Below are 18,817 nucleotides of genomic sequence, written 5' to 3' on the forward strand. Positions count from 1 at the left end.
CCTCGGCGGCGCCTGGTGACTACCCCACAGCAGCCCTCTCCCTAAGAGATCCCCAAGCTCCGGCCAGAGAGCGCACGCCCGGGGTGACAGCCGGGCGCACACGTGGGCGCAGCCTGGAAACCGCGGGAACCCTAACCCATGGGGACGAGAGGGAACGTTCTGCAGGAAGACCTCGGGCGGGGATACTTGCTCCCAGTCCGCACCTCTCCCGGAGCCCTAGAGGGGGCGGGCGGGGACAAACCCTGGCGGGGCCGCGCGCTTCCATAGCCACTGCCAAGGTCCTCGCAGTGGCGCGGGGTGGCCGGAGGAGGGGCCGAGGGCGGGGCGGCCGTAGCCTCCACCACTCCCGGGCCCCCCCAGTGGCGGAGCGCCGCCTCCCCGGCCGTCCTCCCCCACCGCACGCACTCCGCCCGCCCCGGAGCCTCGCCCTCCGCCACGATGAGCAAATGAGCGCGAGCAAGGGCATGAAATTTCAATTCCACTCTGGGGAGAAAGTGCTGTGCTTCGAGCCTGACCCCACCAAGGCGCGAGTACTGTACGATGCCAAGGTGCCGCCGCGGGGGGGACAGGGAGGAGACGCGGGACTGGGTTCCAGGGATGGGAGGCAAAGGGGCCCGCGGAGGACAAGTGGCCTGGAGCCCTGGACAGCCACCAGGGCGCGCCTAGGCCTGCGTGGAGCGGCCCGGGTCGGCAGGGGACGCTGGCGTCACGCGTTGGGCGCGCGACTGCCCTAACTAGAAAGGACCCGTGTTGCTTCCGCTTCCGGCCCTGTCACGTCGCTCAGGCGCGGTTGCTAGGCCAGGATGGCAGTTTGAGCGCTGGGCGCCAATCCGGGCACCTGGTGTGAGAGGACTGCCGCCTGAGGCCTCTGCTTTTGCGATAAGTCTCTTCTTGTCCTATGTGGTTCCACGCTACATGGGCTTCCTAGAGGACACCCTGACCAAATTTCCCACCCACATCCTCCACCTGGTCCTAAGTTTCGAGCTGTCAATTTGCGACGTAATAGTCCCCGGACCCTCGTCGAATTTAGGATTATAATAATCCCAGGGGCGGGGGAGGGAAGGGCTCAAGGTTGCTCAGTCGCGTACCAACGGAATGGTGGGAGGCCAACAGAGTTAGGAAGGAATCGCGTCTTGCGGGTATCCAGCTCGGTCAGCACAGGCTGAGCTATATATTGCTGTTGTCAGTTTTTAAGTAGGGCAGGGGTGGGCACCTAAGTGCTCCAGAGCCCCAAGAAGGTAGGAGTCGGCACGCTGGGGGTCGGAGCGAGTGTCAGTGTTTCCAGCCACCAAGGCGAAGTCCTTGGTGGCAGAGACAACTTGGAGCAGCACCAGGTGCGTCTTTAGCAAGGTTTAAGCGGTGGTGTCCGGTGGGAGACACCAAGGTCTGTGCTGGGCTCTGTACCTTTGGTTCCTCCTGCAACCCTTAACTCTGTTTACCTCCTATTGCTATCCCTCTAGCTTGCTGCATCGCTGGGAGACCGACGGCCATACCGTTTCATTTGTACCAGATATCCGCTCAGGGAATGCATGGCTCTTCAGGGGAGGGGAAGGGTTGTGGAAGTCTCTGGCTAGCTAGGCAGGATACTGGACAAGGCAAGGCCCAGGTGACTACAACTCCCAGAGGTCTCAGGGCTGTTCTGTCTAGTCTGGGCCCTCGCTAGTGACAAATCCACCGACCAATGACTTCAGAAGCATCACCCGGTCTCAAACTCAAGAGACCAATCATGGGTTGGTTGGACGGATGTTTCCTATTTTGAGGCAACCACTCGGGCAAAAGAGGAAAAAAAATGTTGAAGAATGTTACAATCCTGCTCTGGATCTAAAAGGGGGAATGAATACTTTTTTTTTCTTTAAAAAAAGACTTTGATCTAGCTCTTTTTTTTTTACCCAACTTATAATAATTTTCGGTTTGCTGTGCCACGCGTGAGTAGTATTTCCTGGTTTCAGATCATCGATGTTATTATCGGGAAAGACGAAAAGGGCAGAAAGATTCCAGAATATCTGATACATTTTAATGGTTGGAACAGCAGGTCAGTGAACTTGTTACAGTTAGACTTAATCGCCTTTGTAGCAAGATAATTTTGTAACTTTAAGTTTTAGAAACACCGGTAGAAAAGTTTAATTTCCTGCTTCTGCTTTGTTTGGAAAGCTTGACTGTTCTGAGGCATGATTACTTTAAAGTCTGTCATGTTTGGATGATCTATGAGTAATCACTGGAAATCTTGGTTGCTGTAACTGAGTTCCCTTTGAGCTTTATTGGTATCCTCTCGGTGGTTTTGAAGTTTTTTGTTTTTGTTTTTTTATAGCTTTCTAAAATGTCAGCGAGTCTGGGGCACTTCTTCGTGATGCCTTTTTAGCATAAGCTTCATTTGTTTCAAGATACTGACTTTTACATCCTCTTTCTCTTTTTTCAAGCAGTTGGGATAGATGGGCGGCTGAAGATCATGTGCTACATGATACAGATGAAAACCGAAGATTACAGCGAAAATTGGCCAAAAAGGCAATAGCTCGCCTGTAAGAATACAAATACTTTGATGGGAGTGTTATTCAGTGGGGCTATTTTTTTTTACACTGGTTTGGATTTTTTATGATATTAAAGTAATAACATGACAGATTTCAGTAATCTTACATTACATATTTAAAGTAAATGAAGCATTTCTATAGTATTCTAAAGAATCACAGATATTTTCAGAATAACTTGTCCATTTGGTAGTGGGGATTACCGTTATATTTTTAATGTTTAATCTTCTACATATTTAAGAATTATTATGACCTCTGTGGCTACCAAGTCCCAGTATGAAGTTTTATTTTGATTTGTTTGTCATTTTCAGGAGAGGCACAGGAAAAAAGAAGAGGCGCTGTAGGTTGCCTGGTGTTGACTCTGTCTTAAAAAGTGTGCCAGTCAAAGAAAAAACTAAAAATGACGAAAATTGTGAGTGTTTTGACATTACTTTCTTCAACTAAAACCATGTTCATGTAGTCCTTTTATACCTTTGGATTGAGAGAAAGAGTCATTGAAATTATAGATGGGGAAACAGTGCAAACTCATACCGTATAGATGTTCTCATTTATGATTTTTGTTGACTTTATGGTGGTATGAAGTTTTCTTGTTCCACTTTCAGTGTACTATGCAATAAAATGCATTAGATATTAGTATTCCCATAAGGTAAGCTTAGTTTCCATGAGTTTGCCCAATTGTCAGCTAATTAAGTGCTCTATGTACATTTAAAGCAGTCAGCTATGATATTCAATAAGCTAGGTGATTTTCATCAGTCTAGGTATAACTCCGTCATAAGTGAAGGAGCATCTTTGTAATATGCACTGTTTGTTTTAGACAATGAAAACTGCAGTCACTGTGATCAGTCAGTATGTGGGGATAAGACTCTACCAGAGTCTTCCCAGTAATTACCTTCACCTCAGCCAGCAAGCCTGGCCGCACAGATCCTTTCTCGCAGTCCATTTTCTTCTTGGTACCTCCAGGGCCTTGCCACCACTTATAATTCCAACAGTGAACCTTAGGATCCTAGTTGGTAAAACACTTTTAGATCATTAGCTCGTGTGATTTTTGTATCCATTGATACTGGAGTTATATTTATCAAATAAGTTTCTGTTCCGAAAGGTACAGTGTTTGTGTTTCGATTTTAAAATGTATGCAGAACTACAGACCATTCTTCATAGTCAAGTGCATGAGCTACCTAAACATTTGTACCTGTAAAGATTGTCAGAGGGTATAATATGAGTTTGCCTGATTTTTTTTTTTTTTGTTTTATATAGCAATAAGCAGCACCTGTCATGAGAGCTGTGGAGAAAAGAATGGAGGAATAAAAGAACACCGACAACGCCGTATTAAAGTAAAGACTAAAGGGGTAACAAAAACCATTTTTATTGTATGTATATGTGTGTGTATACATATACTTATACATACACACACACACACACACACACACACACACACACACACACGCACACGGTGCTAGTGGCAAAATTTTGAGGTTAGGAATTCTTTTCAAAAGATATACTGTTCAGACCAATGTTATAAATTTTCCTGTGACATTTCAAGAAAAGACATCTGTTTATGGTCATTGTATGAATATAATTGACTCCTCATACCCACAGAGTGTTTCCACAACTTATACATCTTTTTTTAAAAGTTAAGATTGTTAACTATAATTCATAATGGCTAATTTTTAATGGTGCTTAACTGAGATTGGCTTCTGTATGTCTCCAAATCGAACATTAACCCCAATGGTAATCATAAATGAGGAAGAAACAAAGATGAATTTTCAATGTAGTTAATGCTGTGAGAAACACTTAGATATGTGGCAGAGTGTCTTTGTCTTTGTCTTTTAATAGTGGCCATGTGGCAGGATGCGACTGTTGTGAATAAACTAGATTGGTTGCAGAGCAGACTCGTATTTGGTAGCTTCTCTTACTGTTCTCAATAATTAAAAATGGAATTGTGATATTGCAGAAGAAAAAGGTATTGTCTCTGCGCTCAAGAAAGGATATGGATGAGAGGACAATCACTATAGAGATCCCTGAAGTTCTCAAGAAGCAGCTTGAGGATGACTGTTACTATATCAACAGGAGAAAGCGGGTATGCAGAAGGAATGGGTTGGTTGGGATGCCTCTTTTTGGCTGCATTTTGTGGTCAATGTGTCACAAGCGAGGCAGCATGGGGGGCAGGGGGATGGTAGTTTCCTAGCAATAACGTAAGACTTATATACCATATGCTATCCATCTGAGCTCTTCAGGGAGTTTTCCAGAATCCTGATACCTGGGTTTCAACTACGGTTAGGATTTAAGCCAGGCTTGATGGCTCATGTGACCACTTTAACCCTAGCACTCAGGAGGCAGAGGCTCTGTGAGTTCAATGCCAGCCTGCCCCACATAGAGAGTTCTGGAACAGCTGGTCTCAGAGAGTTGAAAGGCTAGCTAGATTAGGATTTAATTATTGGGTTAGGCACCTCTCTTGCATATACTTTGCGAGGCTTTCCTGTTTGTTTTTCATAGAACATTATGACTGAGAATACTTGCTTCTTTGTATTCCAAAACAGTAAAATTATAGTAGTGTGAGCGTATGATCCAGGGAAGGAAAGCTTACCAACGATCTTCAAGACAGACTTATTCAAGAAGTTCTTGAGCAGCACTGACAGTTAAACCAATAGAACCATAGCTATCCCTGCTTGGATATACGTCTAATTATAGTGGGATAAGAATGTCAGATGTTCTTATTTTTCTTAACAGTTAGTGAAACTTCCATGCCAGACCAACATCATAACAATTTTGGAATCCTATGTGAAACATTTTGCTATTAATGCAGCCTTTTCAGCCAACGAGAGGCCTCGTCACCATCATGCCATGATGCATTCGCACATGAATGTTCACTATGTCCCAGCAGAGAAGAAGTGAGTAACTGGAGTGTTTCGTCTTTGAATTTTGTCTTTGGGTTTTGGTTTTTGTTCTTCTTTTTCTTCTTTTTTTTTTGTTCTCTCTTTTTTTTTTCCTTTTCTCCATCTTTATTAACTTGAGTATTTCTTATATACATTTCGAGTGTTATTCCCTTTCCCGGTTTCTGGGCAATCATCCCCCTCCCCCCTCCCCTTCTTTATGGGTATTCCCCTCCCAACCCTCCCCCCATTGCCGCCCTCCCCCCATAGACTAGTTCACTGGGGGTTCAGTCTTGGCAGGACCCAGGGCTTCCCCTTCCACTGGTGCTCTTACTAGGATATGCATTGCTACCTATGAGGTCAGAGTCCAGGGTCAGTCCATGTATAGTCTTTAGGTAGTGGCTTAGTCCCTGGAAGCTCTGGTTGCTTGGCATTGTTGTACATATGGGGTCTCGAGCCCCTTCAAGCTCTTTTGGTTTTTGTTCTTATTATTGTTAGCTTTTCTGGGGCTACTGGGGATTGAATTGAGCCCTCATGCTTACTCAGCAAGTACTCTTCCATTTGGCTGTACCCTCAGAGTTTTCCTTCTATGTTCCAACTTAGAACAAGGGATCCTGTTCAGTTCTGTTGAACTCATCTCTTATTTCATAGATGATTTGTGGATTATTTGTTCAGTTACCAGTCTCATATGAAATTATTGTGCCTTTGCTGAAGTGTTTGATAATTCCATATGAGATCTAGCTTGATTGTAACCATCTTGTTACCAAGACCAACATTTTCAGGGATACCGTGTTGGAGAAGAACTATCTACTTGAGGAATCAGAATGGGCCATGAGAACTGGATCAAAGGTTGCTTATGACCGGTCCTTTAAAAATATAATTAATTAACGAATGCAAGTGAGTGCATGTGTGGAATGGCACATATCTGCAGGTTAAAGGACAACCTCTAGTATAAGTTCTTACCTTCCACGTTGTTTGAAACAGTCCCTCTGGTGTTGTTCACTGCTAGATCCACAGTCTTGGCTATTCTTTGAATTTCCAGAGATTTGCCCATCTTGGTATCTTGTATCCCCACAGGAATTCTGGGATTAAAGATTTGTGCACTACTACACCTAACTTTCTTTTAAAAAGTTTTATTTATTTATTTCATGTATGTGGGTGGTACACTGTCTCTCCCTTCAGACACACCAGAAGAGGGCATCAGATCCCATCACAGATGGTTGTGAGCCACCATGTGTTTGTTGGGAATTGAAGTAAGGACCTCTGGAAGAGCAGTCAGGGCTGAGCCATCTCTCTAGCCCTACATCTAGCTTTTAAGTGGATTTTGGGGATAAAAATTCAGATTGCCAGACTTGTATAACAAACACTTTTACTCATTGATCCACTTTCTCTCTACCCCCAAACAAGTCTTTATTCTAGTCAGAATCCTGCTATCCCCTCATGACTTGACAGGACCAGTGTCAGGGAGGTAGAGTATTATAGTTGAAACAGAAGCCAGGAGCCCTGGCTGCTGGGGTGTCTTAGGTTCTATTGAACCTGTTCCTTTGTATGATATGGATACATTTAAGGTATTAGCATACTGTCTGCTGTCTATATTATGGTCTATATTCCCCTATTTCTTTATTATTCTCATTGATATATTATGTTTATTCTTTTTATATATAAGTTGTTATCTAATGTTTTAAAAGTCTGCCCTCAGCTGGATAGCACCCACCTTTAATCCCAGCACTCAAGGAAGCAGAGGCAGATGAATCTCTGTGAGTTTGGCTTCACCCTAGTCTGCATAGAGAGGTCTATACCAGCCAGAGCTATATAGTAAGACCCTGTCTCTAGAATAAAATAATAAAATAAGAATAAAGATAAGTCCGCTCTCTTTAAAATATATACCTTTCTCATGAAGTTTGAAAATTTTTATGACTTTACCTGGTCTCTAGTCTCTAATCATTTCTTTCTCAATCTTCCTAGTGTTGACCTTTGTAAGGAGATGGTGGATGGATTACGAATAACTTTTGATTATACTCTCCCATTGGTTTTGCTTTATCCATATGAACAAACTCAATATAAAAGGGTGACATCGTCAAAATTCTTTCTTCCTATTAAGGAAAGTACCACGACAACTAATAGGTAAGTTAACACTGAGCCGACTCGCTTCTTTGTGGAAGTGTTTGATCTGCTGACATGGTGGCCTGAATGTCTAAAGGAAAGGAAACATTGTAGGTTGTCCTTACTGGTGCCTCCCCCAACACCCCCACTTCTCCTGCCCTCATTGGCTAGATCATCATTCACATTCTCATGGTTGTGAAAGGTTTTCCCCCAAGTAAGCATTCCAGTGTAGCCAGGCATGATGACACGTGCCATTCTAGCATCAAAGAGGCTGAGGAAGGAGGACTGCTGTGAATTTGAGGCCAGGTGGTCTCCTGAGAGAGTTCTAGTCTAGCCATGACTACTTAGCAAGAGAAGGGTAGGTGGGCAGAAGATTCCTAAGTCAATACAATGTTATCAATGGATTCCGAGCAGCTGTCCCACCTTTCAGAAGACAGTAAAGAGTTACCAGGCAACATGGGCCAGAAGGGTAGAAAGTGGAAGTACAGCTGACATCCATTGCTTAATGTTATGTGATCTGGGTCAGCTTCCTCTGAGCCTCTCCCCTTTATATCCATAGTATGCAATGAACGGCTGGCTATCTCCCTGGTGGGGTAGCAATTCATGATGTCATAAACAAGGGGTCAGTAACCTTTGGCTCTCAGTATAGGTTAGTTCCCTACTTAGCTTTTATTACTGCCTTGCTTCCTCCTGTGCCTATGCATGCTTTGTTCTCTGTTCTGACAGGGGCTGCAAGGATGGATCCATGCTCACCTAAAGTCTTTTCCCTTAATTTTACTAAGGCATTCGGCCATGTCCTCTCTCTTCTGTTCCGGAATGGTGTGCATCAAGTCTCCCTTGGTGAGGGAATGAGTGTAACTGGGCTAGTTACAGGAACATGCGCTACTTACAGGTAGCCACACTGCTGAAGAAGAGCTGGCAGGCATTAACGATTTAAGTGTACTCATAAGGGGGTGTGGCTCTCATGTGTCTTAGGAGCCCTGCCACTTTTCACAGGCAATGTTAGTGGTTATGAGGATCTTATGTGGGTCATCACAGCTGCTCCCAATCCAAGATGTCAGTGGTCATATCATGGCCAGAGGACCAAGTTTTCCAGCATTAATAGCAGCATCCCTCTATGTTAAACCAGCATCTGCTCGTATCTACTGCTCTTTCACTAGACTCTACCTCCTTTGTCACAAATAACTGTCTGTGCCCTGCATTAGCTGCCTTCCTTCTTCCTCTCCTTTTCATGGTTCTCTGCCTCTTTACCATCTCTTTGACAGCTTCTCTCTCTCCTCCCTTCTCCGTGTCACTTTCGCCCCAGGTAAGAGGTCAGCAAGACTCACTGGGCACTTGTGTCAAAGTCCCCATGAATGGCTTGCTTCATACTTGCTGATTCCCAGAGTCTGGCATAGACTTAGACATACTTGTGCCATTCTCAAATCCTGGCAGGTTTTACATTTTGAAGACATCGTGTGGTTGTCTTTTTCCCTAGACCAGAGAGTTTCTCTGTCCTGGGGGCCTGTCCAGTGTGGCATTGAACACTTAGCAGTGTGTCTGGTCTCTATCCACTAGGGAACAGCATATCTGCCTTCAGTTGTAACAGGCCATCACCAGGCTGGCACTATAGACAGCAAACATTAGCAACTGCTTTCTGGGATGGGGCCAAATTCTGCCTTTCCTCTTAGAGACCTTGTTCCGAAACATATAGAAGAGGATATTTCAGTCTCTGTCTGAAAGTAGCATGCTTTGCAAAGATATGGTAACCTCATATATTTATCGACTGCTTAAGAAAATGTGTGTTTGCATATATTTGGAGATACCCGTGAGTGACCTCCTCCCTTCCAAGTTGATTGGTGGACCTGACTTTAGGTGGCTTTGCAGAAGCCCTCAGATCTTTAGAGGCTGCCAGTGACACTTTCTTTCCTGCCCAGGAGTCAGGAGGAGCTGTCTCCTAGCCCACCTTTGTTGAATCCATCCACACCACAGTCTACAGAGAGTCAGCCACCTACTGGTGAACCAGCCACCCCCAAGAGGCGCAAAGCAGAGCCAGAGGCACTGCAGTCTCTCAGGAGGTCCACGCGGCACAGCACCAACTGTGACAGGCTGTCTGAAAGCAGCTCGTCACCTCAGCCGAAGCGCAGGCAACAGGACACATCCACCAGCATGCCGAAGCTGTTTCTGCACTTGGAAAAGAGTGAGTTTGTCCTAAGAGCCCCAGGCCAGGGAAAGGTGTTTTTTTCGTTTGTTGTTAGCCTCTCAAGTATGTATAAAGTGTGCGATTCTCCAGATCTCACACAGGTTGCTATAAAGCTACTTCCTTTGAAAAGGAAAACATCCACAGAAAGCTACTGGCTTGGGTGGTTCAGTGAGAACTAGGGAGGCCAGACTGGGCTCTGTGTTTAAGGTTGATTTGTTATCCTTCCTCTTTGCTACTTTTGTGAGCTGGTGTAGTTATAGGAATCCCATGTTTTCTATACTCATTCAAGATGAATTGTGCTAATAGATTGCTACATTTCCATTCCTGTTTTCAAAACTTTCCTTGAAGAATTCCGTTTGAATAAAATGTTCAAATGAGATTGCTGGTTTCGACGGAGTATGCTAGAAAATTCCCTATTTGAAGTGATTTTTAGTATAGTTAGAACTGTACAGCTGTCTTCACAATCAGTTCATATAGTCTCATCACAGAATGAAAGAAAGCTTTCCTACCTTCATCCGCCCTTCCCCACCTCCCTTGGAAACTACCAGTCTACTTGGCACTTTAGATTAGTCAGTTTGAGATATTTTATAGTAATGGAATAATGTTTCATGTATATACACAATGGATGAGGTGATCGAATGAGGTTTAATTAAGGCATAAAACACTTGTTAAAAACAAATTTGAAAGATGAAATATTTCCCTGACTCCCACTCCAGCCCCTGGTACATTTTTCTTGACATTATTTATTTAGGTAAAAATCACATGTAAAGCTGGTGAATTTTATATTTTTATTTTATTTGTCTAGATGCTTTGTTTTCATCTACATCTGTGCACCATGGTGCCTAGTGCCCCCAGAAGCCAAAAGAAGGTGCCAGATCCCGTGGAACTGTAATTGCAGAGTTGTGGTCTGTTGTGTGGGTGCTGGAAGAGGACCCAGTGCTTTTAACCTCTGAGCTGTCTACCCAGTCCAAGTTAACCATTTTAAAGTGACTAATTTAGTAACCCTACTTTTTTAATGTGTTGAACTGTAATCCACACACCATACAGTTTTCCCATTTAAAGTATCCGGTCCAGTGGCTTCTAATGTATTAACAGATTGTGAAACCATCTGTTTTACAACATGGTTTCAAAACATGGTGAACCCCCTCTCTACAAGAAGCCCATCCCCATTAGCAGCCACTCCCACCCCAATCCTTTTAGAGCCCATGAATCTCCTTTCTCTCTCTGGTTTGCCTAGTCTGCATATTATGTAGGAATGGAATCACATCATGTAGCTTCAGCTTAGCATAACCTTCTCAAGGTTGACTCATGTAACATATATATCAGTACCTGGCTAGAAATAACAGTCCAACAGTCCACGTGAGACCTTTTGTTAATGGTTTTTAGCTTTTGGGAATTGATTTCTATTTGTGGTCTGGTGTTTATCAGGGTCCTGAGAGTGTCTCAGGTTCAGTCTATGTGTAACTTTAAGGGTGAATGATTGCAGCTCTCTCTGTGACAGAGACACCTGTGCATAGCAGATCATCTTCCCCCATTCCTCTGACTCCAAGTAAGGATGGGAGTGCTGTATTCGCTGGCTTCGAAGGGAGAAGAACCAATGAAATCAATGAGGTAGGGTGCTGGATGTTGGACTTCCAGGGTTCTTTTACCCCTTGTGGTTGCTTAAAATCCTAAGTTCTCGAAGTATTGTGCTGCTTTACAAGAAATAGCCCCAAATGATAGAGAGGTTTCTGCTTAACAGTGTGTTCCTATTTTCAAATCTGAGAAAACTGCTGGGACTCTTGTTTTACAATTATAATGATCTTTGACCCTAGAGATCATTCAGTTATTGAAATACATGTATTTGCACTTTGTATAACATATCAAAACTTTTATTCTTCAGAGCCCAAGAGTATATGTTTTAGGTTTTGTGGGCCACGTGATGCCAATTAAGGTGAATCAACTGCCAAATAGCTGCAAACAATCTATAAATGAGATAGATGTGCAACATGTTCCAATAACTATTATTGTGGACAGTGAAGTATGAACAATATATGATATGCATGAGCTAAAAATATTCTTTTAGCTTTAAGTCATTTATAGGTGGCCTGAACAAGCAGGTTGTTCTCTAGCGATGGGATCCTAAGAGAGAGGACCAAGAGATCAGAAGATAAAGAGGATATAATATAAAGAAAAGAAAGTTTAGGATCAGTTGGTCTTTCGTGGACTATTTGGTATGCTAAGTAAGTTTATTAAGAAGTAAAACAGGACAGAGTTAGTGGAAACTGTCATTCAGTGTTCTAAGTTAGAGGGAAGCTTATCAAACTGTGCTGCACAAAGGGAGCATTGGTTGTCTCAGGAACGTTACAGACCAAACACAGCAGCCTTGAGACCGATTGTCACAATCCCCACGTGGAAAAAGATGGGTTCTTAAGATCTGAAGCTACTCCTTGGTTTAGAGCAGGAACTATGATCCTTCTCCATACACCAGGGCCTCAGGACAAAGCTCCCAGTTAAGCAGTCCAGCCCTCAACAAAAGTCAGAAGGATAGTTTTAGAGCAATGTAGAAATGAGCATCAAACAATTGGATAAGATTGTTGCTGACCTGTTTTTGACATCTGCTTCTCTTCCAGGAAGAGAAGCCCTAATAGCCATCCCCCTCGAAAGCCTGGTAAATGCCAGAATTAGGCTAGACTTTAAGCCCATTAACTTGAATGCCTTGCCACTATATGCTTTGTATTTATAGGAAATGGTATTATTTCTTTAAAAAGAAAAACGCGGGGCGGGGGGCGGTTGTGAACAGTCAGGCAGAGACTACTTCCACTCAGGTCTGTGCTGCCATCTAGTGGTTAACGGTAGAGCAGGATGCTTTGTGGTAAACAATGGAGTTCAGCAGGCTCTTGGGATTCAGGAATCTATAGTGACTTTAAGGACCTTTAAGAAAGGGCAGTAAGGGGGATGGATGGAGGGAATACCCATATGGGGGAGGGGTGTATGGGAGCTTATGGACAGGAAACCAGGAAAGGGAATAACATTAACATTAGAAATGTAAGTAAAGAAATATATCTTATTTAAAAAAAGAAAAAAAAACTGGAAGAAATATATAGTTAAACAAAATTGGAAGAAGTGTAAAGTTAAATAAAAGGAAAAAGAAAGAGAAGTAAAATGTAAAAAAAAAAAAGAAAGGACCTCTTCCGTGGTGGATTTTAACCAGGGCTATTTATCCAAAGCACTCATGTCCCTTTCTCCCCGTACCAATTGCTCATTGTATTTGGGAAGGGTCTGGATGATCAGAGAGCTGCTTAAGATGTACTTTGTTTCTCCTGGAGAATCTCTGTACCAATTACAAATGCCCACTTCTTCCCTCTGAGCAGCGCTGGATGCTGCAGCAATTCTAAGCCTCCCATGTGGGCACCAGATTAGATGCCAGGTTGGTGTAAAGATGTTAGAACTGGCTGCCAAGGATGACGTGGGGAATGTTCATGAAAGCTGCAGAAGCTTAAAGATACTGGTGCCTTCCTCCTAGCATCGCAGAGCACTTGTCAATGTCTACTTTCTTTTATTCAGGTTGACTTTGCCAGCCTCTGTGATGTTTTGTGGATGGACACCCTTCTGCTTTTTCTCCTAGAGGATTTCCTGCAACATTAGTTCTTCTGTGATAGATCTAAGACATAACAAAAGTGGAGTAGGCTCTGCTTTGCTAAACTAAGGTATTGCTAGAGAAACTCCCCAGAGAGTTCTGAAAGATAGCTCTCACTTTTTTGAAAATCCCATGTCCATCTGCCATTCTGAAAATCAGAGTAAAAGCAGAGAAACCAATTCTGAGACGATTCGGATTAGTTTCCACGAAGACTTAAAGAGCCAGGAATCAGGGACCTTTGATAGTCTTGATGATATTCCTGTTTGAGGGAAGAGGCTAAGTGGCTATGGTAGTGTGACTGTGAAAGCTTTTAACACTGCAGTCTCTAGCTGGTGGTGCTGTTGGGGAAGATTGTGCAACGTTTAGGAAGTGGAGCTTGCTGGAGGAAGTGGGTCACTGGGACCGAGTCTTTAGTTTTTAATGACCAGCCCGACTTCCTGCCCACTCTCAGCTTCCTGATTTGATGTCATGTGAGCAGCCAGTCTCCTGATCCTGCCAACATGTCTTCCCCACCAGGGTGGAATGCATCCCCAGAAGATAAGCAGTGTCGAAAGGTTTTAAATCGAGTATCTTATTAATCTAATTTCAAGTCCTTGTGACTCTCATGTTTATTTTTTATAGGCTTGTGCTCACTGTGTAGCAATATTATTTCTTCCTTCCCATAGGATTTAGAAGTCTATCTAGGAGTGCCTCCATTTGGAATAAAGGAAGCATTTAAGTGATTTTTTTTTGTAGGTACTGTCTTGGAAACTTGTGCCTGACAATTACCCACCAGGAGACCAGCCACCTCCCCCTTCATACATTTATGGTGCACAGCATTTGCTCAGATTATTTGGTAAGAATCCCTATTCTTTATGTTTTTCCAGTTTTCATTTTCTTATTAGCATCTATTAATTACATATTATGGTGGCTTTCACTGTGTCTTAGGGTTTTACTGCTGTGAACAGATATCACGACCAAGGCAGCTCTCATAAGGACTTTTCATTGGGGCTGTCTTACAGGTTCAGAGGTTCAGTCCATTATCATCAAGGTGGGAGCATGGCAGTATCTAGGCAGGCATGGTGCAGGAGGAACTGAGAGTTCCACTTTTACATCTGAAGGCTGCTAGCAGAATACTGGCTTCCAGGCTGCAGGGATGAGGGTCTTAAAGCCCACACCTACAGTGACACACCTACACCAACAGGGCCACACCTTCTAATATTGCCACTCCCTAAGCAGAGCATAAACAAATCACACACTGATATTTTCATGTGTTTATAGAATGCATGGTGATCTTAGAATAGTCACACCCCCATTACCTCTTGTCCCAACTACTTTTCTACTCTTCCTTCTATATCCATTGGTGTGTGTGTGTGTGTGTGTGTGTGTATGTGTGTATGTGTGTATGTGTTTCCTCTTCCAAGAAAAAGCATTGGGTATACTTTCGTTTCATAGACTTCCCACTCTACCTTTGTTCAGTAACTGATTGTTTGATAGCATAGATGCTGATTTTAGTCCCCAAAGTAGAACGAGTAACCCAGATAATCCCACAATGAGTCCTGCCCATTATGGCATTCTTCTGATTGCAAATGCTTTTGTTTTTAATCCAGTGAAACTTCCAGAAATCCTTGGGAAGATGTCCTTCTCTGAGAAGAATCTGAAGGCTTTACTGAAGCACTTTGATCTCTTTCTGAGGTATGTTTATTACCTTGTCACACCTACCTCTAGCAGCAAATGTGACTTTCTGAGGCCTAAGGTTAGCACACATGGAAGGTAGCTCTGTGGTATTATCCATATAGGGGGTACATGGTGTGTTCTGACTGAATAGGGTAAGATATGAGGAGATTCTTTTGGTTTGCTCATTGTTTTTATGTCTGTTTTATCCTTCATTTCTCCAGTTTCTGGGTCAAGGATACTGAGGTGAGGTATTGTTTTTTGTCACTAGGAGATTAGAGCTGGATAACCTTGTAAGCAGAAAATGAATTTTCTGACATAGAAATACTTAAGATTGACACTCGTTTTATATGTTTTATTCAGGAGTACTGTAAATATTGGCCTGTTTTGTTGTATGTGCATAAATTAGCTTAATTATTTGCCTAGAATGATAGTAAACAAGTCTGAGTATATGCTGGCATTTAGGGATTCAGAGAAAGGTGTTGAATTCTTCCCTTGAAGAATTTTCTTATCATTTTCTTATCTAATAGAGTATTTGGCTTGTGGATCTGATGCCCACCTTCCTGCCCTTGGCCACTTAGTCCCTCTTTGCGATCCAGATGTCTGTTAATTACAGCTTTGCCTTGTCCTTCAAGGCTGGTCTTCACCTTGCCCCACTCAGCTCAGCCTAGCTACTTGACCTGAAAGGGAACCATTTTCTTTCTGTTGGACCCCATTCTGACTGACCTAGGAGTTGCAAGACTAGAGTACTCTATCCAGAGAAATCAGTCTTAAAGTTTGAAAAGGTCTTTTTTTCTATCAGAAGTTTGAATAAGATATCCTTGGACATAATTACACTTTCCAGCATTTTGTTGAAAAATGGTTTTAAAAATATTCTTTTCCCTCCCAGATGCCCCTTCAGACAAACTCACAATTCTGTTTAACATAAAATGTGTGTACTAAAAGCAAATAGTACTGAGCATGTGTGAACAGACTGGAGGTTAGTATAAGGAAGCCTAGAGATTTTGAAGTGTTCCTCATCTAAAATAAAGGTTAGGACTTTAGGAAATAACATAGAAGGTTTTATAAATAAACCTCAGAGTAAATAAAATGTTCTTTAAAAAATTAGACAATGGCAACAATTAGAATCAAGGAACTCAACACTGACCTTCAAACAGAAGAAAAAGTACGTAGCTGCCTAGTGATTTTTGACATGGTTCCTTTTTTTTTTGTTTAAAGATTTATTTATTTATTATATACAAGTACACTGTAGCTGTCTTCAGACACACCAGAAGAGGGCATAGGATCTCTTTACAGATGGTTGTGAGCTACCATGTGGTTGCTGGGAATTGAACTCATGACCTCTGGAAGAGCAGTCGGGTGCTCTTAACTGCTGAGCCATCTCTCCAGCCCCTTGACATGGTTTCTTATTTAGAGAGGTGTGACAGTTATCGAAATTTGGACAAGTTGGAGGTAGCTGGCTGATTTATAGCAGATTTCACAGCATGCTTCCCCAAGTCCAAATTCACTTGGAATTGTTTTGCTTTTTATCTTGTGGATCTGTTTGCTTTTGTTTTGTTGTTTTGGCTTTTTTGTGATGGAGTATCACAACATAGTTCCAGATAGCCATAAACAGTGCTCCTCCCACCTCAGCTTCCCAAATGTTTGAATCACAGGTGTGACTGACCATGCCTGACTCTGGCCTGAAGTCCCTTCATCAGTGTATTGCAGGTTCTTGAGCGACTCGCCACATTGTAACGGCCATCTTCAGACATACCAGTCTTTTGACTGGTGATGCTGTCATCCAGACTTGTAACTAACCTTTTGGTATGGCAAATAAGTATGCAAAATACTGGTATTGGTTATTTTGTTCGGTTTTTGGTGTAACTTAGTCTGTATTCTTAAGTGACATTTCATGTGATTGCCGTGTATTTGTTTTTATAGTTGGGAAAACATGAAAGGATTTATTGAAGTTATTTTTCACAAATGCATGTATGTAATCGCTTCTGTAACATTGACGATGACGAGGATCACACAAATAGTGAATGACAGAAAGCACTTAAATGAGTGTTGTGGAAATAATAAATAGAATCCTGTTTTCTTCCCAGTACAAAAAAAGGTTGAAATGTTTTCACATTTCCTTGGCTGAAAGCTAATATTTAGCTTAAGGGCGTTCAGTTCTTGCTATAACGCTCATTGGTGTCTTTTTTATTATTCTTTCTCTAGGTTTTTAGCAGAATACCATGATGACTTCTTCCCGGAGTCGGCTTATGTTGCTGCCTGTGAGGCACACTACAGCACCAAGAACCCCAGGGCAATTTATTAAACTTTTGATGGTTTTGAGAAAACAGCTGCACTATGTGGCTTTCTATTTTAGGTTCCAGGTGAAGTGTTAATGAGATGCTAGCCCTACCCTGGGGGTACTCTGACAGAAACAGGCTCTGTTTTTTTGAGTTCTTCACATACTATTATTTCTGTTAAGAATTACTTTCTGAGCTCAGCATGGTGGTCCATGTCTATGGGGAGGGGGTCGGTTTAATTAATTAATTAATGGTTTTTAAAAACTGTAATGATGACTTCCTGGGTGCCTGAACGTATTCCAAAGTAACACTGCTACACAAGCTCTGTGTGCCGGCAGGATAAAAACAGCCATAGCTGTCTTCATAGGGATACATTCACGACTGTATACTTAGGTTAAACATGGTTCCAGTAGACAGCACCGTTGGTTGTTAGCAAGAGCCACATGGTTTGATTATTTGTTAATGTTAAACAAAGATGGTTTTGAAAACTGTTTTCTGTTCAACAGATCTTAGTCGGTGCTTGGAAGCCGCAAAGCACTCTCAAAGTATTTCTGAGGGAATTGATATTGATGGCAAACGAGAACATGCAGCTATGCATTGCTTGTAGCAGTTCCCTTTCTCAGAAACATTATTTTTGTTGCTCTAAATAAAGCATTGCCTGTCTTGTTTGAGATTTTACAGCCATACTCTGCTATGTAATGTTATAGTTCCTTTTTCTATGAAATGTTATTTTGGGTGATCTAAATAAAGCTTTGCCAGTTTTGTTTGAAAGAAGCATGAGGAGTTTTGCTCTGGCCTTGCCTGTTCTCTTTATTGCAGGGCAACAGTCGGGTAATGTCTTCACTCCTAACTTTTGTTTCCATTTGTTTGCCCTTTGTATGCTTTTGTCCTTCCCTTTTTGGTTTGGCCTCTCTTTGCGTCATGACTGTTGGTGGTTAGGAGAAGTCACTGTCATTGTGTGGCAACTTGTGGCTGATCTGTGGGTCCTGATGGGCCCAACACAGATCTATCCTTCTCCAAGTTGACGAGCTGATGTGCTGTGCAGTCATCTTTTTAATCCTCACCTCCCTCTCCCGTTCTCCCTCTCCCTCTCCCCTTCTCCCTCTCCCTCTCCCTCCCCCACCCCCTCCCCCTCTCCCTCTCCCTCTCCCTCTCCCCCACTCTCCTCCTCTATGGTCTAGAGAGTTCTAAAGGGCTAGAAAGGATATTGATGCCATGAAAGCATTAAACAAAGCACTTCCTTTATGGCTTAGCTCAGTTAGTTAGACTTTAACTTCCAAAGGCTGCTGGTCACGAACAACAGGAGCCTCAAGGACTTTTGACTAGAAATGGTTCCATTAAAGTGCCTTGTGCATCACTGACTACTAAGATTCACTACCTCCAGATTGCCTGAGTAAGATATCCTTCCTCTCTGCATTTATTTAGTTGCTAACACATATTCGGGTTTGTAGGGACTGATTGAAACAGCCTTCTACTTCTTGGCAGATGTGATTATTAATTTTAATTGTCAGTGTAATGGATTTGCAATCACTGTGGAAACACACTTCTGGGTGTGTCTACGATAGTGTTTCAGAGAAGTTTGAACTGAA

The 18,817-nt window shown here is 42.8% G+C and overlaps 1 protein-coding gene across 13 annotated transcripts; it reads left to right on the forward strand.

The window, feature by feature from the left end:
* The first annotated feature begins 403 nt into the window (after positions 1–403).
* Msl3 (MSL complex subunit 3) lies at positions 404–18,002 on the forward strand. 13 transcript variants are annotated; one of them, XM_087600158.1, is made up of 13 exons: positions 404–548; positions 1,950–2,032; positions 2,418–2,516; positions 2,834–2,934; positions 3,777–3,868; positions 4,474–4,599; positions 5,250–5,410; positions 7,358–7,516; positions 9,412–9,674; positions 11,164–11,288; positions 14,032–14,131; positions 14,886–14,970; positions 17,155–18,002. In XM_087600158.1, the coding sequence occupies exons 1-13, from the start codon at positions 447–449 to the stop codon at positions 17,252–17,254; spliced, it is 1,596 nt and encodes a 531-aa protein (XP_087456284.1). In that variant the 5' UTR covers positions 404–446; the 3' UTR covers positions 17,255–18,002.
* The last annotated feature ends 815 nt before the right edge of the window (positions 18,003–18,817 follow it).

The sequence above is a fragment of the Rattus norvegicus genome, chromosome X, assembly GCF_021556685.1.
Source record: "Rattus norvegicus strain SHRSP/BbbUtx chromosome X, alternate assembly SHRSP_T2T, whole genome shotgun sequence".
NCBI classification, from domain to species: domain Eukaryota; kingdom Metazoa; phylum Chordata; class Mammalia; order Rodentia; family Muridae; genus Rattus; species Rattus norvegicus.

Coding starts and splice junctions, on each gene's coding strand:
- Msl3 (XM_087600158.1), top strand. CDS start 447: ATGAGCGCGAGCAAGGGCATGAAATTTCAATTCCACTCTGGGGAGAAA. Junction 5,411..7,357: donor TATGTCCCAGCAGAGAAGAA/GTGAGTAACTGG, acceptor CAATCTTCCTAG/TGTTGACCTTTGTAAGGAGA. Junction 7,517..9,411: donor AGTACCACGACAACTAATAG/GTAAGTTAACAC, acceptor TTTCCTGCCCAG/GAGTCAGGAGGAGCTGTCTC.